This window comes from Megalobrama amblycephala, linkage group LG9 (assembly GCF_018812025.1).
Source record: "Megalobrama amblycephala isolate DHTTF-2021 linkage group LG9, ASM1881202v1, whole genome shotgun sequence".
NCBI lineage: Eukaryota > Metazoa > Chordata > Actinopteri > Cypriniformes > Xenocyprididae > Megalobrama > Megalobrama amblycephala.
The window spans coordinates 21,767,968-21,793,934 of NC_063052.1; the positions used below are offsets into that span (position 1 = coordinate 21,767,968).

At 35.8% G+C, this 25,967-nt stretch overlaps 2 protein-coding genes across 8 annotated transcripts in view; one reads left to right on the forward strand and one right to left on the reverse strand.

Moving 5' to 3' along the window:
* cacng6a (calcium channel, voltage-dependent, gamma subunit 6a) overlaps window positions 1–23,294 on the forward strand; it is a 41,140-nt gene extending 17,846 nt beyond the window's left edge. Inside the window, exons 2-6 of one of the 3 annotated variants that reach the window (XM_048202098.1) lie at window positions 8,246–8,308; window positions 16,223–16,980; window positions 17,076–17,150; window positions 17,990–18,127; window positions 21,987–23,294. In XM_048202098.1, the coding sequence (XP_048058055.1) occupies window positions 16,581–16,980; window positions 17,076–17,150; window positions 17,990–18,127; window positions 21,987–22,207 (834 nt within the window). In that variant the 5' untranslated portion in view covers window positions 8,246–8,308; window positions 16,223–16,580 and the 3' untranslated portion in view covers window positions 22,208–23,294. Of the gene's footprint in view, window positions 1–8,245; window positions 8,309–9,384; window positions 9,919–16,222; window positions 16,981–17,075; window positions 17,151–17,989; window positions 18,128–21,986 lie in introns of those variants that run through there. The other 2 variants (XM_048202096.1, XM_048202097.1) reach the window with 2 other exon arrangements.
* Window positions 1–25,967, reverse strand: part of si:dkey-14o18.2 (neuronal pentraxin-1) — a 55,147-nt gene that overhangs the window by 19,802 nt on the left and 9,378 nt on the right. For 2 of the 5 annotated variants that reach the window (XM_048202075.1, XM_048202074.1), the window contains exons 2-3: window positions 22,062–22,184; window positions 5,438–5,501 (exon numbers count right to left, since the gene is read on the reverse strand). The gene's annotated coding sequence lies outside the window, so the exon portion shown is untranslated. Of the gene's footprint in view, window positions 1–750; window positions 1,266–5,437; window positions 5,502–22,061; window positions 22,185–25,967 lie in introns of those variants that run through there. The other 3 variants (XM_048202073.1, XM_048202076.1, XM_048202077.1) reach the window with 2 other exon arrangements.

Sequence of the window (25,967 nt, forward strand, 5' to 3'; positions counted from 1 at the left end):
TTGAACAGCAAGACAGAGATAAGTAACAGAAATACAAAGTTCTCTCATGAAACTCTAGATGACACAGGCTAATAGGTCCTTAACTCAACCTGCTTGCAATCACATCATTCTCTCATCTGATTGGTTCCTGCTGTTATCAGTAGCCAGTGAGCTCGCTGCTCAACCTTCAAATACTTAGCATTTGCTGTAGCAGTGCAGCGTGGTTTCAGAAACCCTCCACCTGTATAGATCTGTTACAGGTAATTCACGTGCGCTATATTGCACAGCAGCAGCATGACTTACTTGCTCACAGCAGCGTGCCGTGTATGAATTGGAAGTATAGCAAGTAGCAGCAGCAATAACCAACAGCAGTAGCAGAGTAGCAGATCTATTCAGCCAATACCAAATATCACCAAACATATAAACGTATGGCAAAACCAATTATTCCATATTTTAGTAATCAATCAGTTAATTTAAGCAAAATGTACAAATGCAAAAAAAAAAAAAAAAAAAAAAAAAACATGCCACAACTCCTGTGGGTAACCCTTAAACAACGTCACCAGAGGATCTGGTTCTAATCTGCCACAAAGACTGCTGAGACTGTCTCAAATAGCCTACAGATCGCCAATAATGCTCCAGATTGGGGCCTGTCCAAGTGAGGCATCTGCACATTTACACCTACTGCATGGAAGGCTAGTTCCTGAGTACTTTTTTTCTTAACTATGGACATATGGGGCCTGGTGCACCACTTTAAATTGGATGAGCGAGTACCTTGCACATACTGATGAAGAGTGAACTTGCCAGATGACAAAATCCCATGTGTCTTGTGAGAGTGGTCTGCCAACATCCTCCTCACAGGCACTCTGGAGTTAAAATAAAGCACCTGCTATTAGACTGCGAAGAGACTGCAGTGTGGCAAATGCACCCTTGGAAATAAATCGGCAATGACAGCTAGAACTGTGATACCTGACTCTGAATTGATTATTGGTTAAATGTAACAATTGCTTTACACATGCATATATCTTTACAGAATTCAATTTATATCTGTTTTTCGGTGCAAGGACGAGACATGTCACTCACATGAGAACGCAGCAATGGAACCTTTTCACATTTCCGGGGTTCTCAGAAGTGGAAGTTGTCATAGACAACAGCAAACATAATTTTTGTATTTGCATTTTTGCTCCTAAAAATATATTATATAGTGTATCCATGACAAATATTGAGAGATTGATACAGCAGTCAGAAGGGAGAATGATGTGAAATTTGCCGTCAGTCCCTTAGCCATTGTATTAAAAACACTCTCGCAGCAGCGTTTTAAAAAAAAAAAAAAAAAAAAAAAAAAAAAAAACTGCCAAGGTAATATAGGACAAAGTATAGTGTTATAAATGTATAAAAAAAATTAAACATTAAAACTTTAGTAGATTTGAGATGTTGATAACTGTGGAAACGCATCATCACAGTCCGTGAAAAGGGTCCATAGCAAAGCACAATGATCCAACAATCAAATGAATTCATGGCAGATGTAGTATTCATACTACCCATACTCATGCTATATAAATTGTACCTTTTTAAAGGTCGCCAAGTAAGTTCAATTTCAAATGTACACTGTAAAACCCACTAAGTTGTGGTCACTCAAAACATTTAAGGAAACCAATTGCTGTAAACTATTTAAGTTTTAAAACCAATAAGTATGAGTACTGTAAACTCATTTACATCGAGTTAAATTCACTTCTATTTTAGTGTTGGTTAAACCAATAAGTAGGAGTACTGTAAACTCATATACATTGGGTTAAATTCACTTATATTTTAGTGTTGGTTTAGTCAATCAGAGTAAACGTAATAAAAAAAAAAAAATCTTTGTTTTATTAAAGGGACAGTATGTAAGAATTCTGTCCGCTAGAATTCGCTAGAAGCCTATTCAAAACAAAGGCGTAGCTTGATGACGCCAAGTTTGAGAGTGGAATCTTGGGACATGTGGTCTCCACCTCAACGGACGGTGCAAAAGAATTAGGGATAGGACTCGGGAAGAAATCATGTTCATGGATGAGATTATTAATTAGGGCTGCACGATATATCGCATGAGATTGTCACGCGCATTTCGTCAGTAAAGCCGGTTCCCCGATTACCGCTAAATCGCCATCACCTGCTTTCAAATGGAGCGGCATTTAATAGACAGGACAGTAGATCACTGAAAAGCCACGCAATATCGCGTTCATATCGCAGATGAATCGCCAGTAAGATAGATCGATTTTAGAATATCATATTAAATGCTGGATGGCTTGTGTTGATAAATGGCATGCAATTCATTTTAAAATGTATTGTATGATGGAGAAAATTCTGTATTACTGTTACTAAAAAATAAAGCTGCATCTGATTATGCTATGTTAGCTACTTGACAAAATAGTGTTTTTCTCTGAGGCATGGTGAAGCATGGTACTCGCAAAAAAAAAAAAAAAAAGTTAGATTTAAACAATAAGACTACAAAATAAAACTAAAAAAAAGGTATACAAAATAAAACCGGAAACTGAGGGTAACGCGGGTATGACGCAATTGACAGGCGGCGACTCGCACGTCCCGGAGCCTTGGTTAAAATTGCAATTTTCTCACAATTTACAAATAGTTGGAAACATTTGGGATATTGTAAGTACACAAGTGAACAAAATATATAACACTGGCCTAGTGTTTTTTGGATATTTTACTGCAAAAATATTACATATTGCACCTTTAATTCAGTTTGAATTCAAGTCTTAAACATCAAATTTTCATTTTTGGGTGAACTGTCCCTTTATCTGCTTACCCCCAGTGCATCCAAAATGTAGGTGACTTTGTTTCTTCAGTAGAACACAAATGACGATTTTTAAATCAACCGTTGCCGTCTGTCAGTCTTATAATGCGAGTGAATGGGAACACAATCAATAAGAGTCGAAAAAACAAGACACGAAACAGTTAGGTCTGATCGTGCTCTGACAACGGCAGTGATGTCTAGCACTCATTGAAGTATAACCACGAGACATCACTTCTGTTGTCAGAGCGCGATCAGACCTAACTAAGCGAATGCTGAACGCAGTTGGACATAGTGATGTATTAGAGGTAAAAAATGATATAAATACTGTTTGGTTTCTCACACAAACCGATCGTTTCGTGTCTTGGGACATCAATGTGTCGTCATGAGCCGCAGGGTTTAATTTGGATTTGTCCAAGCAAGTTTTTTCAACTCTTATTGATTGTGTTCCCATTCACTAGCATTATAAGACTGACAGATGGCAACGGTTGGAGTTAAAAAAAAAACACATCATTTGTGTTCTACTGAAGAAACAAAGTCACCTACATCTTGTATGCACTGGGGGTAAGCAGATAAACATCAAATTTTCATTTTTGGGTGAACTATCCCTTCAACAACTATATCTTTACTTAAATGGTTTGAGTAAACAGATTGCCATAAATGGTTTAAGTTCATCAAACTCAAAGTAATAAAGTTACATAAGACAAAGCCTAAGACAAAACCTAACATTGGCACAAAATGAGGACAGAACAGGAGCACTGTAAAACTCAAGTTCAGAATACTCAAAACATTTAAGTAAACTAACTCATTTTGTTGTCAATTTTTGTAACAAGTTGGGCGGGGCCAAGAGCCTTGGAAGCAGAGCAAGGCCAGTGTGGTGCACAGGTGTCTCTCATTAACAATCACATAACCAGCATCGTTCTCACCCTATTCATCATAATGTTAATTACGTACAGTTCATTTACATAAACATCACATTCAGATCTTCATGGTTAAATGACAGATTGCAAATAACACATGCTATTATAACTATCAAAGAGACTATCATTATATACTTGCATGTATATAATCAAACAGCATACGATATATAGGGTCTTAAAAGTTTTGCAGCCCATCCTCAACCTAACCACAGGCTCTTCTCTTCACCACAATGGTAACTCTACAAAACTAACATAACAGAATCCCCTGTAAATCCCAACAATGTGATGATCACCTGCTGGAGTGCCCTTGACAGCCACCAGAGGGCACTCTACACCAGATATTCTCACTACCACAGACTTCATATCTCATCATCCTGCTGGATCTGAAGATGATCGAGTTTTTGTGTCACTGAATGCTCTGAGACTTTAGTTAAGATCCAATTGCAGTTTAATTGGGAAATCCAAAATCAACATCATATGCCAGGCAAAGGGTAAAAATACTTGCAAAAACCACCAAAAACAGGAAACAAGAAACCATGGACAGTGCTCAGAAGTGCAGAGAACACGATGGCAAATGACAGACATGGCATGGTTTAAATAGACAGAAGCTGACAATGAAATGAGTTACAGCTGAATGCAATAATGATGAGTCCAGACAAAGGATGATGGGATATGGAGTCCATGAGAGTACCCTCTGGTGGCTGTCAAGGGCACTCCAGCAGGTGATCATGACAAACATAACTAACTTATGTGGGTATATCCAAATATTGATCCTTGGAAGTCATAATACGGATAAAAAAAGTAAGCATACAATGAATATGTGCATACTGTAAAACCCTGACTACACCACTGATTGGCAGTATTAATTAATCAGATTACAATCAAATGATGGAGAAGAATATAATAAGCTGGCTTATTATATCCAGCAAATTATCCAATTATGTTGGAGATTTCTGATCGAACTGCTGCCTATTGTAGACTCAGGATCAGTTGAATGGCTTCCGTTGCTGGTGTTGTGTAATCATCTACTTACAGATGTAATTGATCCTTAATTAACAGCTCCTGCACTGATTACTCCGTAGGCCACTCTCCTTTGTTTGGTAAGAGCTATGGTGACTCTCTGTTTGACCTTTGGCTCTTACTTTTAATCATTTGCTCTATGCATTATCTGTACTGTAGGATTGTTCAGGAAAAGAGTACGGACAGGAATGACATGAATGAGAACGACTAAGTAGCAAATCGGACAGAGTTTTTCATTGTATGAAGCTAGGCAGTAATCTCTTTATCTCTTTCTCTCCTATGCGTCAGGACAAAGCCTAATACTCACACGCACACTCTTGGATGGCACACGCGGAGGCAGTGAGGCATTATGGGCAGGGTGGGCTATTAACCTTTTTGACCACTATCCACAATGGCTGATCAATGCTGCATTTATGAACTGAGTAAAAAAGAATCCAGTTCTTTTTGCTTTCACAATGGAATTGAAAGTGGAATTGTATTAAATTTGCGCAATTACGAAATAATATTTGAAACTGCACTAATGCCAAAATAAAGCAAACCTCTGGTGCTCACTATAAGACAAAGTTAATGGACCATCATCACAGACTGTTATTAATCAAAGCAAAGTTTATATATATATTTAAATGTAAGCTTTTAAAAGCACTTAACCATGTGACTATAGAGGCACATAAGTAATTTGAGTCTCAAACCCCTGTTATGACAGCTAACATAAAAATAGGCAGATGTTATATTATACCTTGTTTAATAGGCTGATTGGATTTCTGGAGATGTGTTGAGACACCTCTGCCTGCTGGCGCCACCTACAGGTCAGTGTTAGTAAAGCAGAGGGTTTTTTAGAGGTTAGTGAGTGCACAAACCAGAGCCATCGCCATGCTGAGCACATAAGACTGCAGCACACTGCCTGTCTCTTTCTCGGTGGCTCTCCTTTCTTGTCGGTCTGACAAGGCTACATCATACAAATGAGCACCACCCATGTCAGTACATCATAGATACATTGAAAGGATTGAATAAAGATTGGACTATCAGCATGGTGAAGTTGCAATCATCTCAACAGCACATATTTAAAAGAACACTTCACCGGTCATCATTTACTCACCTTCACATCAACACAAACCTGTTTGACGTCATTTTTTTTTCTTCAAAAAGATGATGTTAGCCTTAGTCAGCATTTACTATCATTGCATTGAAAACAGATGTAATGATGCATGTGGACGGTGACTGAGGCTGTCGTTCTGCCTAACCTGTTAACTGTCACTCCACTTTTTGAGGTTAGATCTAAATTTACATGGTCGTAATTCAAGAATGCTTTGCAATACAGGCCTAAGGTTGATCTCTTTTTAAAGAAGATGCTCAGCAGAAAAAGACAGCACTTAAAAAATGTTAATGGCATGTTAACGGTTTTCACAGAATGAATTTTGAGAATTTAGGCTTTCAAATGATATCTAATTTATGATTACTAAAACATGTGGGGAAAAGGCAATAAAAAGTGTGCCAAGTGTCCAGTGTTGCCAAGTCTGCAGTTTTCCCGCAGAATTGGACTACTTTAACGCTGTTGCCGTGGGTTGTTTTTCACGTCCGCGGGTTGAACCCCAAATGACATGATATTTAGCCCCTGGAATGGTAATTTTACCAGGGGAACCTCGCCAAATTTTACCCCGCAGATTTTACCCAGAATTTTACCGGGGGGGCCCCACCTGAAATCCGACAGTTTTGGGCTAGTTTTGAGTAGCAATTGGGCGGGTTTTGTTGTGAAAACCTGGCAACCCTGCAAGTGTCCCACTAGCAGGACACTGACAGGTTAACCAGGATAGCTACAGTAGCAGCTTAACAGGCTTCTTTAAAGAATGAGCATTTGTTTCTTCTACTTACAACTGTTTCCCATTAAAAAAAATAATAATTGAGGAATATTTCATCTCATTCAGGCCTAGTCAATTTTTATAAACTTCGTAAAAAAAAAAAAAAAAAAAAGTCGCATCCATATGAAAATGCAAAAACACACTATGAGGCGCTGTCAAGTGCATGACAAACCAACAGGTGGCGATATAACCCTAACTGTAAAGCCATGTTGGCCAATCAGAAGCCTGGAAAAAAGGTTATTACCGGTTCCGATGTTGTGCCGAACTCTGACCTCCGCCAAATTATAGAGTACCTCAGGGATGACGTGTTTTTGTAGGCCAACCCGGAAGTTAGCGGCGCACGGGTTCCCTCGATCGAAAGCCTATTCATTTTTCCCATAGACTTTTGGAAAATCGCAGAAAATAAGCTCTGTGTTTAACAAAGGGTTATGAAACTTACATGTTTTGTCTATCAGGATAATCTTTACAAGTTAACACAACATTTATACAGTTTGAAGCCTAAATAAAGTCGTCAGATATAAAAAGCTAACAGTAGGCTATAAACGGACTATAGCACACCATGGTCGCGGATCAACGTCGTCACCACCAAGCTTCCTCAAACTGCATTTAAAAAACAACTCTATTTAAAAACATGCTCTCTGATTATGATCTGCGCTGTGTATGAATACTTACCCCCTTTTTCATGAGCAATACTGTCCAAATGTCCTGTTTGTCATGATGACGTCTAAAGTCCCCGCCAAAGGAAGTAGTGCATTTTAGCACTTTGTTAGCAACCGCCGTTTATAAGACACAGTAAAGGTTTAAAAAAATCACAAGCGGGTTATAACTGGTGTGTTTTATGTCATAGATCAAAACGTGAAAATATTTAGAGGCTTTGTTAACCACATACCTTATTTCAGGCGATTTAGCAAAAACCCATTCAAAAAACCCATAGACTTTACGGCGTTGGAACCGGAAGCCCTAAAATGCTAACTCGCTTTCTACAAAAATGCGTCATCCCTGAGGTACTCTATTACCCCCCTAGTATTGGTAGGTTTAGGGTTAGGTGTAGGGGAGAGGTTAGGATTAGCAGTCAGGTAGCAACTTCAACGAGGGGGGTAGTAATTTGGCAGGGAGTCAAAATTGGGCACAACACCGGTTCCGACATCAAAAGCCAAAATCTCTGGTTTCACCGTCTACACACGACAACACTGTAATTGGAGTTTCTAAAAATCTTCACCCTGGGAGGAGTTTTCAAAAATGTTTGGTTTCAGTGACCGGATACTGCGTTTATTTGTGTGGACAGGGCCTCACAGGGCCTCATTGAGCCAGTATACAAATTTATGCATGGATATGAAAAATTTGACTCTTTATACTGATATAGTGATAAATACATGTTATAGGCTTCTCTGCATCAGCTGTAAATGAGAAACACAGTTTAACATGTTTGGTATGAGCTATTTTTGAGCCAAATAATATAAGCAAATTGAGGGAAATTTCATCATTTAGCTTTTTTTTTTAGAAACTTTTTTGTGAACTCTTATTGTGTACACAACAGGAACAAATGTGCATAATATGCGTGACGACTGCATTAACCACAGTGTGCAGGTGTTGTTGCCTATGATTAAAATGACATAACCCCATGAAATAACTGTTGCCATAATTCATGAAATTAATCATTAAGGAGTCATGCAAATGTTCTTTTACAGATGTCAACCTAAGAAACAAGCCATCAGAAGAGTTCTAGACACATCAACATCAAAATCACATAGGTAAAATACATATATGAATAAATACAAATGTAAATGTATTTATTTTACCTAGTGGTGAAATAGACACTGTACAGTAGGCACCCCTCATGCACGTCCACAGTAATAATTCACTTGACATGCCACCATGACATCAAAAGTGGACTTTAAATTTGGCTAATAGGTTACACATAACTCACATTTAAATAGCATCTGTAAATAGATACCTTAACCACCCTACTTAACTAGTTGTCAGTGAAATCTTGCATTGTGATATCAGGTACGTTCCTGTTTGCATTCCTGTTAAACAAATCTGTTGCCCTGTTCTCCATTTCCATTTGGTGAAATTGACACTTTACATTTTAAATGTGTTCTTGGCCTTATTGTAAATAGTTTATTAGTTTCTTCATAATCTTTCATCAAATAAAATTATGTATTGGCTATTGAATGAAGCTACCTATTAGCCAGATAGTTACTGTATGTAGTCATTGTTTTAGCAAACTTGAAGTTCTAACTCCAATTTTATAACGCCAAAATTTAATGATATAACACCCAATTTTTAATGATATACATTAAATGAAATTTAATGATGGCTTTAGCAAAATAAAAATAAATAAATAAATAAAAAATAGTCATTGTTTTAGCAAATTTATAAATTTATAACACCCAAATATAATGATATAATTAATTCCTCACAATAATTCCTAAAATAAAGATTAAATAATAAAAAACAGCTTTAGCAAAAGAATAATAAAAAATAAAATAATAAAATACAACATTTTTAAATTAAGTTAACATGCAAATTTTAAAAATACAAATAATTCCTTAACAAATAAGTCTAAATAAAATAAAATAAAATAAAATAAAATAAAATAAAATCATTTGTTTGACCTGCATTGTTTTAGCAGACCTACAGGTACAATTTTATAATTAAATTGTCTAAATAATTTAATAATAATAATAATAAGTTAGACATAGGCACTGTAGAAGTTTTACTTCTTTGTGCTGTGCAGGCAGTATAAACCAATACTTACAGTAAATTTCAATGCTTGAAATACTGTCACTGCTTCAGGATTCCAGGCCTCATTTTCCCAGAATTACCCTCACAAACACCCATAGACATGCATGCTGTAACCTCAACTCTTGAGTGGGCTCAGTGCCATGCTTTTTAATATCATTAACAGGTGGCTTTCTAAAATAGAATCAAGAAATGCTCACACATGTACTCGCACACATAGCAACGCAAGGAGATACAACCATCATGCTAGCATGGAGACGCACACAGAAATCTCTCAGATACATTCAGCAGGGCAGCCATGAAGTAACAATTGACAGACAGACTAGACCCAATGCCAACGACCCTAAAAAAAAAAAAAAAATCATTGATATCATTATGCCCGGACATGGGCGTGATCTTTTTCAGACGCAAACAACCCCCCACCCCCGACTCACGGTGTACCATGTCGATGTCCTCCCTCTTTAAAGCCCTCTTGCGTACTTTCTGTCCGTCTCAGAGAAAACCCCTCTGCAAACCGGCCTTCACGTATTCGACACTTGACAGGTCAGCTGCTTGTTTGTGCTGTTGTGATTCACTGTAGAAGTACTTGCTTTGTCAACTAAGTTACAATTAAAAGGTATAATATTTGTTTTGTTGCAAAAGAACTTTAATTCTTGTCAGTCTGGAGCTTATTACTAATATATGCTTGCTTGACCAAGTCATGTTTAATGGTTTTTTCTCTCTTTACTATATAGTATTACTGTATTTTTTTCACATACTGTATGCTGTGGTTCACATCTGAAAGATTTTGGTTAGTATTTTCTGCAAGCTAATTTAATGAAGTCAGTTGAAATATTGAAATATTTTTAGATGTCGCATTTTATATACAGAGAAATTAGCTTTATTGCAGCATAAATGGTATAAAAAGCATTCAAGTAAAGTGTAAGATTTACTTTGTTACTATTAAAATCAAACAAGCAAAGGTTTTTGCTGATTATTGAAAAAAAATATAAAAGGTCAACAATTTACTTTATTTATTGGTGGTGGGTGGTGCTGAAGGGTTCTATAGTAAGACCAAATCAAAATCATGGGGGTTTGTTGTGACGCTCAGCAGCACAACAACAACAACATATCATTTAAAGGTGCCATCGAATGGAAAATTGAATTTACCTTGGCATAGTTAAATAACAAGCGTTTAGTACATGGAAATGACATACAGTGAGTCTCAAACACCATTGTTTCCTCCTTCTTATGTAAATCTCATTTGTTTAAAAGACCTCCGAGGAGCAGGCAAATCTCAACATAACACCGAGTGTTACGTAACAGTCGGGATCATTAATATGTACGCCCCCAATATTTGCATATACCAGCCCATGTTCAAGCCATTACACAAGGGCAGGCAGTATTAACGTCTGGATCTGTGCACAGCTGAATCATCAGACTAGGTAAGCAAGCAAGAACAATAGTGAAAAACGGCAGATGGAGCAATAATAACTGACATGATCAATGATATCATGATATTTTTAGTGATATTTGTAAACTGTCTTTCTAAATGTTTCATTAACATGTTGCTAATGTACTGTTAAATGTGGTTAAAGTTACCATTGTTTCTTACTGTATTCACGGAGACAAGAGCCGTCGCTATTTTCATTTTTAAACGCTTGCAGTCTGTATAATTCATAAACACAACTTCATTCTTTATAAATCTCTCCAACAGTGTGTAATGTTAGCTTTAGCCATCGAGCACACTATCAAACTCATTCAGAATCAAATGTAAACATCCAAATAAATACTATACTCACATGATCCAACGCATGCATGCATGCAGCATGCATGACGAACACTTTGTAAAGATCCATTTTGAGGGTTATATTAGCTGTGTGAACTTTGTTTATGCTGTTTAAGGCAAGCGAGCTCCCTGCCCCCGAGCTCCGGGGGCAGGGAGCATGAGGAATTAAAGGGGCCGCAGCCTGAATCGGTGCATTTCTAATTATGCCCCAAAATAGGCAGTTAAAAAAATGTATTAAAAAAAATCTATGGGGTATTTTGAGCTGAAACTTCACAGACACATTCAGGGGACACCCTTGAACTTATATTAAATCTTGTAAAAAAACGTTCGATGGCACCTTTAACAATCATGCTGATAACTACCTACATTGGCTAAAAGAAGCCAAGTATATGGGTCACTGACGAATAAGGTTTTTAAAAGTGTAAAAAAAAAAAAAAAAAAAAAAAAAAACATAATGGAGATATAATTAATTTTGAAGTTTTATTCAGTGTTAACAATGCGATTATGTGGTTTTTATAATCAATTAACACTGCTTTTGTCATTTGTTACAAGATAGACGAAATTTGTCACCAAAAACCAAAATTATGGTTTTACCGAATGATGATTTTTCAAACAATGCTAACATGCTGATATAAGAAGTTTCGTCTGCTCACCAAGGCTACATTTATTTAATTAAAAATACAGTAAAAAACAGAAATATTGTGAAATATTATTACAATTTAAAACAATCAAGGACAATCAAACCTTTTATATTTAGTACAAGTTAAGGTTATTTAGTAAAATATTACAAAAACTTCAATGTTTTATTGCGGTTGTACCGAATGACCTGATGTTTCGGGACATGCTTATGAGCAAGTGAAAACATTAATTTTTCAAATAGCTAAAAGAGAGTTAGTTACTTTGCTTCAGGACCATGTGGTCCTTTGCAGATGTCTAAACAGGGTATCTGCAGATATGAACAAGTTAAATTTAAGACTTTTTAAGACCTTTTTAATACCACCTTACATGAAATTTAAGACCAAACATGCGATGGAAACGCGCGCGCACGCACGCACGCACGCACACACACACACACACACACACACACACACATATATATACACGTGTATATTAAATAATTATTGTACATTAATACATATATATTGAATGTATTAATAGAATTGTTATTATTAAAGTACCTGCAAAATGTTTGGAAACAATTATTGATGTTAAAATAAGTCCCTTCTGCTCATCAGGGCTGCATTTATTTGATCAAAAATACAGTAAAAACAGCAACATTGTGAAATATTCTTACAAATAAAAAACATTTTCTATATTTTATAAAAAATATTTTATAAAATGTAATTTATTCCTGTGATCATTTTCAACATCATTACTCCAGTCTTCAGTGTCACATGATCCTTCAGAAATTATTACAATTTGATTTGATGCTCAAGAAACATTTCTGATTATCAATGTTGAAAACAGTTGTGCTGCTTCATATTTTTGTGGAAATGGTGATATTTGTTTGAAAAATAGGAAGTTCAATGAACAGCATTTATTTGAAATTATATTACATGTATTTATCAAATATATTATTTATTAAAGTATTTATTAAATAGAAATATTCTGTAACATTTTAAATGTCTTCACTCTTCACTCACTTTATCACTTTAAAGTATGATGAATTAAAGTATTAATTTTTCTATTTTTTAAATCTTACCACAAATGTTTAAATTGGATTTCCACAACAATTTTAAGCAGCAAAAACTGCATTTTAACCTTAATAATATAAATAGTGAATGTTTCTTGAGCAGCAAATCAGCATTTCTGAAGAATCATGTGACACTGAAACTTCTCTTAAACAACAACAGAATTATAAACGATTTTAATGACTAATATTGCATTCCCAAATGCAAATTTAAACGTCACAAACAAAGTAGCATTTACAGTGAATCGAAAATGAAAACACCACTGCTACAGCAAACATGCAGCACCTTCAGACTATAATTTATATAATTACATCACAGCCGTTGCAAATTATAGGCCTATATTAAATTCCCACCACCATTCATAAAAAGTTACCGAACACATTTCAGCGCTGATTCTACTCGCATTTGGCACGTTGACCCATTTGAACTCTTTTAGGAACCGTTCATATGTCGCGTCTAAAAACGCATGGAAAACGCGTCGGCGCCGCTTTCTCCTGCGGTAGCGTCTTCCGTTACTAAGCAACCATGAGCTGCGCTCTCCAGCTCTGGCCCATTCCGTCGGGGACGTATTAGAAAACATAAAACATACTGTACATAAAACATTTTTGCGGTAATGCAACGAAAAATATTTAAGACCTATCCAATCTGAATTTAAGACTTTTTAAGGCCTTTTATTAGGAAAAATATATTTAAGACTTTTTAAGACTTTTTAAGGACCCGCGGATACCCTGCTAAATGATGTCACATCCTGTCACATGTTATTGACCGTATGACTTGATCTAAATGGTCCCTTTATATTGGTTACTCTAAATGACATCAATGAAATTAATTTTTCCGGACTTTCTTTCTCATAACAAAGCAATGACTTCTACACATAATTTTAATAACATTTTGCACTATGTTGATATATGATATTATAAAATCATGCTAGAATAACAAATATATACATTTATTACATTTTAAGATATTTTAATCACAAATGAAATGGTTGTATTGTCCTTTGGTCGGGTAAACCGAATGATCTTTTGACACTTCAAAATCTTTAAAATGCCTTTATATATGCACAATATAATTAAAACCTTTTGGATTCAACAAGAGATCTAGTTGTATTACCTTGCATACTTTGGATGTCATATCTTTGTTTGTTTTTTTAATTATTATTCAGGCCTTTGTGCAAAAAAATGACCCAACGTCATTGACCCATATACACACCTCCGTTCAAAAGTTTGGAGTTGGTATTTTTTTTAAAAAGTTGCTCACCAAGGCTGCATTTATTTGATCAAAAACACAGTAAAAAGAGTTAGATTGTGAAATATTACTAAAATTTAAAATAGCTATTTTCTATTTTCATACATTTTAAAATATAATTTATTACTGTTATGGCAAAGCTGAATTTTCACCAGACTTCAGTGTCACATGATCCATCAGAAATCATTCTAATATGCTGATTCAGGGCTCAAAAAACATTTATTATTATTATTATTTTTATTATTATTATCATCAAATGTTGAAAAGAGTTGTGCTGCTTAATATTTTAGTGTAATCATATATTTTTTATATTTTTTACATTAATATTATTACATTATTATAACAATATTATTACACTTATTACACTTTTAATAAATAGAAAGTAAGCATTTAACTGAAATATATATATATTTTTCTAACAATTTAAAGGTCTTTTCTGACACTATTGATCAATTTAATATGTCATTGCTGAATAAAATAATAGATTTTTTAAAAATGACTCCAAACATGCAGTCATGATACAATCAATAAATCACTGAAGACAAAATTGAGTAGTAGATGGGTTTTCGTTTTATACACACACACACACACACACACACACACACACACACACACACACACACACACACACACATACACACACACAGCCTATATATATATATATATATATATATATATATATATATATATATATATATATATATATATATATATATATATATATATATATATATATATATATATATATATATATATATATATATAACGAAAACCCATCTACTATTCTCAAATCAGTTCTCAATTCTGTAGTTCAACGACTAGTTTATATATATATATTGGTCATATATATATATATGAGTACAGTACAAAAGTTTGGAACCACTAAGATTTTTAATGTTTTTAAAAGAAGTTTCGTCTGCTCACCAAGGCTACATTTATTTAATTAAAAATACAGTAAAAAACAGAAATATTGTGAAATATTATTACAATTTAAAATAACTGTGTACTATTTAAATATATTTGACAAAGTAATTTATTCCTGTGATGCAAAGCTGAATTTTCAGCATCGTTACTCCAGTCTTCAGTGTCACATGATCCTTCAGAAATCATTCTAATATGCTGATTTGTTGCTCAATAAACATTTATGATTATTTTCAATGTTGAAAACAGTTGTGTACTTTTTTTTCAGGATTCCTTGATGAATAGAAAGTTCAAAAGAACAGCATTTATCTGAAATACAAAGCTTCTGTAGCATTATACACTACCGTTCAAAAGTTTGGGGTCAGTAAGAATTTTTATTTTTATTTTTTTGAAAAGAAATTAAAGAAATGAATACTTTTATTCAGCAAGGATGCATTAAATCAATCAAAAGTGGCAGTAAAGACATTTATAATGTTACAAAAGATTAGATTTCAGATAAACACTGTTCTTTTGAACTTTCTATTCATCAAATAATCCTGAAAAAAAAATATTGTAAACAAATATTTTGTACAATTGGACACATTAAATGTTTCTTGAGCAGCAGATCAGCATATTAGAATGATTTCTGAAGGATCATGTGACACTGAAGACTGGAGTAATGATGCTGAAAATTCAGCTTTGATCACAGGAATAAATTACTTTGTGAAATATATTCAAATAGAAAACAGTTATTTTAAATTGTAATAATATTTCACAATATTTCTGTTTTTACTGTATTTTTAATTAAATAAATGTAGCCTTGGTGAGCAGACGAAACTTCTTTTAAAAACATTAAAAATCTTAGTGGTTCCAAACTTTTGGACTGTACTGTATATACACACACACACACACACACACACTAAGAACTAAGTTGCTCTAAGAAGGTTTTAGGACAACTTTATATATATATATATATAGTTGTATACATATATTAGCTGTTGAACTAGATAATTGAAAACTGAATTGAGAATTTCTGAATTAAGAAAGTTTATACACATCCAACTCAAAAAATGTGTGAAATTTTGTGTTCTACTGAACACAAAATAAGTCATTTTGAAGAATGCTGGTTACCAAACAGTTTTGGTTACCACTGGCTCCATTGTATTAACAGGAATGTCTTATGATATACATTGTAGCATATCATGGGGTAGTTAGTGACACCCAAGTCAAGTCATCATGTTAAACATGTTCTTCCATTTCATAAAACTGTGCTTAAGTTTGATTTTCTGTTTCATCATATTCTTAATTTTTAGAGTAACCAGTCTGACCAACCCCTGACTTCATCACCTCCTCCACATCATTCACATCTTCAAGCTTAGGGCTAAATTGTGTGAATGGGCAATGCCTGCAACTCCCAGCATCCTTCAGCTGTCTATCTGGCCTTAACGCCTCCATTATTAACATCCTCTTCTGACGAAGCCTTCCTCACCTCTAGACTAGATTGATCTTGCTGGATCAATCTAACTCAGACCTCTCCAGCACTAACTGTCTTTGTTTGTCCTCTCATCTGATTATTTTGTTCTCAATCATCTACGAAGACTTAAATGTCCTTACAAAATAAGCCGCTGTCTCTTATTCACTTATTTGGATCTCTAAAGCTGCAAATCAATCATGTGGTCCACGTTCATCGTGCAGGATGAAGAGGTAAGGACAGGGAATGCATCTTCTGGGGTACACCAACCTTCCTGTGCGCTGGATGGGTTTTTGGGATCACGGGGCGGCGGACGCAAGCGCCGACACAGAACACACCCCAGTTCTGCAGATGGAATTAGTGAAAACCAAGAGGGCAAAATCAAGCTGACGTTATTCTTGGCTGTAACCGGCATCCTGCTCACTGTGCTCGGTGTGGGCACAGAGTTCTGGGTGGAACTTACACCATCCAAAAGCTTCTACAACAATCAGACTTGTCTGGTAGCACATTATGGCTTATGGAAATGCTGTACCAAGACATTCTGGGTGTCAGATATGGACACAAAGCAGGAGATCTGTGGGCATTTGCACTTACAGGGAGGTAAGAGCTTTTGTGAAAAAAAAATGTCTCAACTGGAGTGGAAGCATTATGAATAATCCGCTAGAATAACATCACCTTTCTGGATCCCATTATAGAATCCAATTGCACCTTCTTTAAGTTCTACACCACTGGAGAAAACATTGTCCTATTTCAGAAAACGCCAGAAAAGAGTGAGTCATCGCACATCCCCCTCTCTGTCTTTAGATCCGGTAGCACTAATGTGTCTTTCTTTGTGTCGTCACTGAGTGCTGACCCCTATTTATACATTTTTAACAAAAATACGATACTTAAATGTTGCATGAGCAACGAAAAATAGCATAATGAATGATGAATAAAATAAAATAAAATGAAACATTACATTGCCAACAGAAATAGATTCTTGAGGTGTTTTGTACCACTTTTCAATACCACTTTAAAATAAAATAAGGTTTCAATAGTTAACTACATTAGTTAACATTAACAATAAGTGAACTAACAATGTAAAGCATTTATTATTCTTAGTGTTAATTTCAACACTAATCCATTATTTAATTAAAAATCTGTATCAGTTAATATTATTTAGTGGACCTGAGTTGACATGAACTACCAATGAAAAATTTTATTTTTACTAACTTAACAAAGATGAATAAATACTGTAACAAATGTATTGCTCATTGTAAGCTAATGCTGGTTAATGCATTAATTAATGTTAACTAATGGAACCTTATTATAAACTGTTACCAAATTTTCTAAGAACATCTGTATCATATTTAAAGGTAACATTGTGCTAATTAAAAAGGTTAATGATTATTACTTTTAAGAAATTTCATTAAAATTATGTACTCTTATGAGTGTCTTGAAATGGAAAAACCTCAGTTCAAGAGCTCATGGCAGCCAAATCATCTAAAAACCTTATAGATTGCACCTTTAAATCAAAATATTGTCTGTCTGTTAATTCAGCTCAGCAGATGTGTGCATTATGCCATCATATCATTGCTATTTGCTGATTAAAACCCTTTTCCATCTTCAGATCTGACAGTAGCATCGGCCATGTTTGCTATCATTAGTCTTTTCCTGATGGTGATGGGATCTATCTGCATTATCATGGCAGTGAGCAAAGGTGTTCAGTTCTTCTTGAAGCCAGCCGCAGTTTGCTTCATTCTGTCAGGTAACATTATTATGCTATTGGCTAACACCTTTAAGCTTAGAACTACACAGTACACATGCATTTTTCCTGATGCTTTTATCCAAAATAACTTTCGGTGCATTTAAGGTGTACATTTTGCCAGTGTATTGTGTATTTCCTGGGAATCAAACTAGTGACCTTGGCATTGCTGATACCATTCTTAACCAACTGAGCTACAAAAATACACTGTATGAAGGTACACCTTTTGTGTTTTTTTTTTTTTTTGTGTGTGTGTGTGTATAGACGACAACATTGTCAAAACGATCCCTGTTCACACGGATCTGTGAAAGAGACTAAAAACGCTGTATTACACTGAACAAAATTATAAACGCAACACCTTTGTTTTGCCCACATTTTTCATGAGCTGAACTCAAAGATCTGAGACTTTTTCTATGAACACAAAAGGCCTATTTCTCTCAAATATTGTTTACAAATCTGTCTAAATCTGTGTTAGTGAGCACTTCTCCATCCACCTCACAGGTGTGGCATATCAAAATGCTGATTAGACAGCATGATTATTGCACAGGTGTGCCTTAAGCTGGCCATAATAAAAGGCCACTCTAAAATGTGCAGTTTTACTGTATTGGGGGGGTCCAAAAACCAGTCAATATCTAGCGTGACCACCATTTGCCTCACGCAGTGCAACACATCTCCTTCGCATAGAGTTGATCAGGTTGTTGATTGTGGCCTGTGGAATGTTGGTCCACTCCTCTTCAATGGCTGTGCGAAAGTTGCTGGATATTGGCAGGACCTGGAACACGCTGTCGTATACGTCGATCCAGAGCATCCCAAACATGCTCAATGGGTGACATGTCCGGTGAGTGTGCTGGCCATGCAAGAACTGGGATGTTTTCAGCTTCCAGGAATTGTGTACAGACCCTTGCAACATGGGGCCGTGCATTATCATGCTGCAACATGATGTGATGGTCGTGGATGAATGGCACAACAACGGGCCTCAGGATCTCATCACGGTATCTCTGTGCATTCAAAATACCATCAATAAAATGCACCTGTGTTTGTTGTCCATAATATATGCATGCCCATACCATTACCCCACCGCCATCTTAGGCCACTCGATCCACAACGCTGACATCAGCAAACCGCTCACCCACACAATGCCATACACGCTGTCTGCCATCTGCCTTGTACATTGAAAACCGGGATTCATCCATTAAGAGAACACCTCTCCAAAGTGCCAGACGCCTTCGAATGTGAGCATTTGCCCACTCAAGTTGGTTACAGGTGGCTGATCTCAGATGATCTTGGAGGTGAAGATGCTGGATGTGGAGGTCCTGGGCTGGTGTGGTTACACGTGATCTGCGGTTGAGGCCGGTTTGATGTACTGCCTGAAACGCCTTTGGAGACGGCTTATGGTTGAGAAATGAACATTCAATTCACGGGCAACAGCTCTGGTGGACATTCCTGCAGTCAGCATGCCAATTGCACGCTCCCTCAAAACTTGTAACATCTGTGGCATTGTGCTGTGTAATAAAACTGCACATTTTAGAGTGGCCTTTTATTGTGGCCAGCCTAAGGCACACCTGTGCAATAATCATGCTGTCTAATCAGCATCTTGATATGCCACACCTGTGAGGTGGATGGATTATCTCGGCAAAGGAGAAGTGATTTGTGAACAATATTTTAGAGAAATAGGCCTTTTGTGTATATAGAAAAAAAGTCTTAGATCTTTGAGATCATTTAATGAGAAATGGGGGCAAAAACAAAAGTGTTGCGTTTATAATTTTGTTCAGTGTATGTAGGCTGGCAGTATGCTGGCCAGTAGTTGGCGAGGTCACTTTGTAAAAGATAAACTATACGCCTATAAACTGAACACGTAAAATGCATGCACATGATGTCACCGTTTTCACAAATTCAGAACATGGAGATAATTATATCTTTAAAACTTGCAATTTGAAACACTTTTTCAAAAGTCTGCCCATTCCCAATACGCTGTTGTTGTGTAAATGAACGACCAAAACACATAAAATTATGTTTTTTAGTATGTCATTGTCCAAACAGATTTAAAAAGAGCATTGTGGTCTTAAAAGAAAACTTCTTTTCAAAAAAAGTGCAAGATTACACTAATATAACAGACAGATTTGGTTAAATGAACACTGAAGAGCAGAACTAGCCAACAATGTATGCTAACACATAGGGGAAAGTGGGGTGAGTTGTGCCAGTTTTTACTCAAAGTGACTTTAAAGTGAGGCCATGGCAGTAATGCCTTCAACTTAAGAATGTACATGTATTTCAGGATGTGGTGCATGCCTGAGAACAATAACTTTGGATCTGAAATAAATTGTTTCAGAAATATAGCTTTTGGAAAAAAAGTGGTCTCGTGGCACAACTTGCCCCTGGTGTGGGGTAAGTTGTGCCTTTGGGGAGAATACGTAGGGGTAATTTGTGCCAGTCATTTCAGAAGTAAAACAGAACATTTTAATGTTATGAGCTGTAATGCTATATGAAAGCAAGACAAATTCAATACAAAATTACTCTTTTAAGGTTTATTTAGATATTGTCACCCTGTTAAACTGTTTGAATAGGCCAAGTCATATTTTGTAGTTTTTGGGAAAACACAAAAAACTTAAATGCACAATATATGACATTTGTGAATCATTTCAGGCAAAAAGGCTTTGGCAATAGATGCCTGTTGACATACATAGAACGCTGTCTCTCAATTATAAGAATAACATATAAGAATACGCCACATTCCAAATTATTATGCAAGTGACATATCAGTAAGATTTCAGTAGAATAAACATTGAGATTTTAGTTTTTCTAAGAAAATGTTTGTTTGTTTATTTATCCATGTCTTATAACTGGTATCAGTCTCAGACAAAATTATTTGCCAGGACTATGGAAACCCTACTTAGAAGTTGTTCCACATTATTAAGCAAGTCACAGTTTTCATGCAAAATGGGGAGGAAGAAAGATCTTTCTGAAGATGAAAATACCTGTTTGCTGCTAAACACTGGCTTTTTTTTATAGCTGCCCTTTTAATACAATTAATTTATTTTGACAGGAACTTTCATTAATAAGCCTTTATCTGACCGAGTTCTGCTGTGCTCTATATCACTCACAAATCTTATGATAATTCAATAATCTCCATTCAGTTTTCACACAATATTAGTTGTTTTCATGCCTTTTGCACAACATCTTCAGAAAGTGTGTTTTATAAGTGTGTGGCATGATGGGTTTTGGTCTAAAATCAAGAATGTCACATAGTTTAACTGCTAAAATGTAAGAGTACAATGTACAATTACAAATTAATAATATGTTGAAAATAATCATACGTGGGGGTGAGTTGTGCCACTGGCACAACTTAACCCAGGCCCTCTGGCACAAATCACCCTGGACACACAAGTTTGAAAAACTAGCATGATCCAGCAGTTAAGAGCTAACATCATGCTAACTGAATAGACTCATTGTGTAGCCTGCTAAAGCACTAAAACATGTGTGAAATGTTTACAAACTTGTCTATAATTGTTCAGACACTACAATCAAAAAACCTTGATCATAGAAATTTTACTTTGAAAGGTAAAAAGCAGGTTTTTTTTAGCTAAAATGTGCTTTCCTCTCATGCCATGTGTCTCTCTTCTTTGGAGGATGAGTAAAATGGATGGCTTTTCAAAATTATGTGGTCACATGACCAATTTCTTCTATGGTTTTCCAGAAACAATGGGTGGAACTACTTCCCCCCTGGCACAAATCACCCCACTCTCCCCTACAGTATGCTGCATGGTGATTCAGAAAGAGCAAGGCAATTCCAGATTGCTGATAAAAGCCAAGAAACATAAATTTGCACACATCTGATTTTCTTTTTTCCTCTGTCTCTCAACAGGTGTCTTAATCTTCATCTGCCTCATAGTTTTCCACCAATCAGTGCTTTCATACTTAGCAAGTGACCAATCCATACCTCTACACCATGAAATGTCATGGTCAGTGACGTGTGTGGGCTGCGCAGGGGCTCTGGTTGTTGTTGCTGGCGTCTTGTTCTTGGTCCTTGCTCTTCCATACAGTCCATGGGAAAAGTGCTTACCTAAGAAGAACAGTGACATCTAAGTAGTGTGGAGATTGACTCATTCAGTTTTCACTGAATCCTATTGATAACGTGGAACAGATAACAGCAGTATTCTAATACATTCTGGTGAATTTGGGAAACAAAGGATTCATGAACTTACACACACAAACATGGTGGTTGGCAATGTGATTATAGATGAGTTGGCACTGGAGAGTATACTGCTGGAAATGTAACAGGAGGTGGCCCAGACATTTTGGCAGATTATATGTACCATTAGGATGGAATGGTTCAGTAAATATCGAGCCTAAAAAACTAATATATATTAGTTGATATACCAGAACAGCTCAATAATGTTTTGTGTAAAACTTGTGTGCAATATTTAATTTTTTTGTTGTTGAACTATTCCTTTTATTTGTTTGTTTTTAAATTTTATAATATATATGTTCTATGTGACAAATATAATATAGCATAACAATTGATGCTGTATATTTTAGTTGACTTTATATACTGGAGGGGCCGTTTAGAAAATGTATAAAATCTAGGACTATAATTTTGCAATAGTTTTGGAATTTTGCTAAAATATAATTGTGGTGTAAATGTCTTAATTGGCATGATTGGGTTTCCAGAGGCAAAGTAAAATGGACCGTAACTTTACAATTGTAGGTAACAGAAATGAAACTAATTTATGCTTTTATATTTAAGTTGATGCAGAGATTTGCAAGTTTTGACCTAGTCTTGGCAAGGTACATCCCCCAAGCACCTACCTTTTCTCCTTCATTATGTAACTCAGCAAATCAGCATTATGGAAATCAGCAATTCATGTCTCCCTGTTAATTTTTGTACCTATGGTGGAGGAAATAAGTGATCCACTTGAAATCCACAACAAAGATGACATCAATGAATTTATTCTGCTGCTGATCAACACTGATTATTTATTAACAGAAGTGCCTTGAAGCAACGTGAAGACATGAAGCAACCACATGGAATCTTGCATTGCATATTTGAAAAACAGCACTCACTTTCTTTCTTTTTTTTTTCTTTTCTCTTTTTTTAAGCAGTGGACAAAACTGTGCACACTGCTGTGCAGCACTGTCAATAAATCATAAATAAAGTGATTATTTACAGGAACTTTAAATGTTCTGGCTGATTTGCAGAAGCATAGGTACATACTGAGAAAGTGGACTTAGAAAAAGATACGTACCAGCTTAAACTGTAGAAATGTTGTCAAAGTCACAGACTTTAGTCTTTCAGGAGAAATTTCAGTTACATAATGATGCTTCTAGCCATATTGAAAATCTCATTTTCTGTTTTATGCGGTTTAGTCTGGCAGCTGACAGTGCCAATGAAAACCCCAGTTGAATCATCACCGGTTTTGACCAGCCCTTTTCATCTGGAGGTGGTCGCTTGATGACGGCAAGAGATGAACTCAAATCTAAAGCATTAATTAAAAGCCCCAACGTCTACTGCTGCTGCTCCTGCTGCTTCTCATTGTGAGCGCTGACACTGATGCTGATCTAGAATCAGTTATTGAAAGTGTTAGAGGAAAGCAGATCATAATAATGAGAAACTTTCATTGTTGGCTGCCTCTGGTGCATGACAGAAATAGCTTTCCTACTGAGTTGGGCTGGATTATGCAACAATCCAAACTAGGAATGCATTGGTTTAAAAATCTAACTTTGAGTGTTTTATTTAATTTATTAATGTGACCTTTTATATGTGTACTATTTAAATATATTTGACAAAGTAATTTATTCCTGTGATGCAAAGCTGAATTTTCAGCATCGTTACTCCAGTCTTCAGTGTCACATGATCTTTCAGAAATCATTCTAATATGCTGATTTGCTGCTCAATAAACATTTATGATTATTTTCAATGTTGAAAACAGTTGTGTACTTTTTTTTTTCAGGATTCCTTGATGAATAGAAAGTTCAAAAGAACAGCATTTATCTGAAATACAGAGCTTCTGTAGCATTATACACTACCGTTCAAAAGTTTGGGGTCAGTAAGAATTTTTAATTTTAATTTTTTTGAAAAGAAATTAATACTTTTATTCAGCAAGGATGCATTAAATCAACCGCAGTAAAGACATTTATAATGTTACAAAAGATTAGATTTCAGATAAACACTGTTCTTTTGAACTTTCTATTCATCAAATAATCCTGAAAAAAAATATTGTACACAAATATTTTGTACAATTGTACACATTAAATGTTTCTTGAGCAGCAGATCAGCATATTAGAATGATTTCTGAAGGATCATGTGACACTGAAGACTGGAGTAATGATGCTGAAAATTCAGCTTTGCCATCACAGGAATAAATTACTTTGTGAAATATATTCAAATAGAAAACAGTTATTTTAAATTGTAATAATATTTCACAAAATTACTGTTTTTTACTGTATTTTTAATTAAATAAATGTAGCCTTGGTGAACAGACGAAACTTCTTTTAAAAACATTAAAAATTTTAGTGGTTCCAAACTTTTGGACTGTACTGTATATATATATATATATATAAAAGAATATATATTTATTTGAATTATTTGTAGGCTACAGACTGGTTTAAAGTGTTTTTGCAGCTTTGCCTTTCAGTGTTTTTCCCCTCTTGCAAAACTGGGCAAATTTTTTCTAATTAATAAATATTTTCGGTGTCTTCTTGGTGTAAGTTCTGTTATTATTATTATCGGTTCTGGTTTTGGTTCACTAATTAATTTGATAAAGATTATACATAGACTATGCTGTTCCCTTTCAAAGTGGAACTTCGATGCTGCGTCATGGCATTGAACCTATGGGAACGCTTCCATGTGAGCCGTTGTCTGAAGCATGTCTACACATGGCAATCTGATTGGTCAAAGTGTAGTATGTCACTGAAACTATAAATGGATGTCTGAAATGTGTATTATCAGCTTCTTTGTCTTCAGAAGCTCCATGTTTGCTGAGTGTGTGTTGCTTTGTTTGCTGTGAAAAACTGTGCGGTTTGTCTTTAGACTAGGAAGTAGAAAAATATCATATCTAAAGTTTAGGAGATGCCCACACTATATTACGGGGGACGACTCAAAATCCGTGTGCTCTATATGGGTGAGAATCATGCAAGGTCATTTCTTGATGATGCCAACAGGCAAGCGGGTGCTTCGGCAGAGCAGCTCCCTCAATCTGCCACATTCGAGGAACACATAGAGAAAAACCTTCCTGTCGTCATCTATTTTTCCCTGACCTCCATACTAAGGTGTCGATGGTTTGGAAGAATCCGTACTTCACTCGAGTGCATAACCAGGGCACTTCTACCAACACTACAGTAAATGGGATGTGCGAGCATGGGTACAGGACAATACTGAAAATGGAAGAGATGCACACCATTGTAGAGGAAAACCGCCTTACCCTCAAAGCCCTGTAGGGTAACATCTAGTCTTGTGTGTTAGGTATATGTAGCAGCAAGTCAGGCAATTAGCCCCTGAGGCAGTAAAAGATCTTGTGACCAAGCATATGGCCTGTGCCATTGGTCATTCAATGGCTGATATAGTCATGACGGAGCGGCACCTGTAACTTAACCTCACAGGGATTGAGGAGAGGAATAACGCATTTCTCCTGGATGCCCCGATTACATCTTCTGGCTTGTTTGGTGACGTAATTAACCCTTTCGCACGTAAGTTTAAAATATTCTGTCTGACCCCGCAGCGTGAGTTTTTTTTAAGGCGACCGTTATTTAGAATGCATCACTTTATTGTTTCCATGCTGACGCGTCATAGCTTGTTACGTGACACTTTGCAAATTGAATTTGGCAGTTGATCACGTGATGCGCTGAA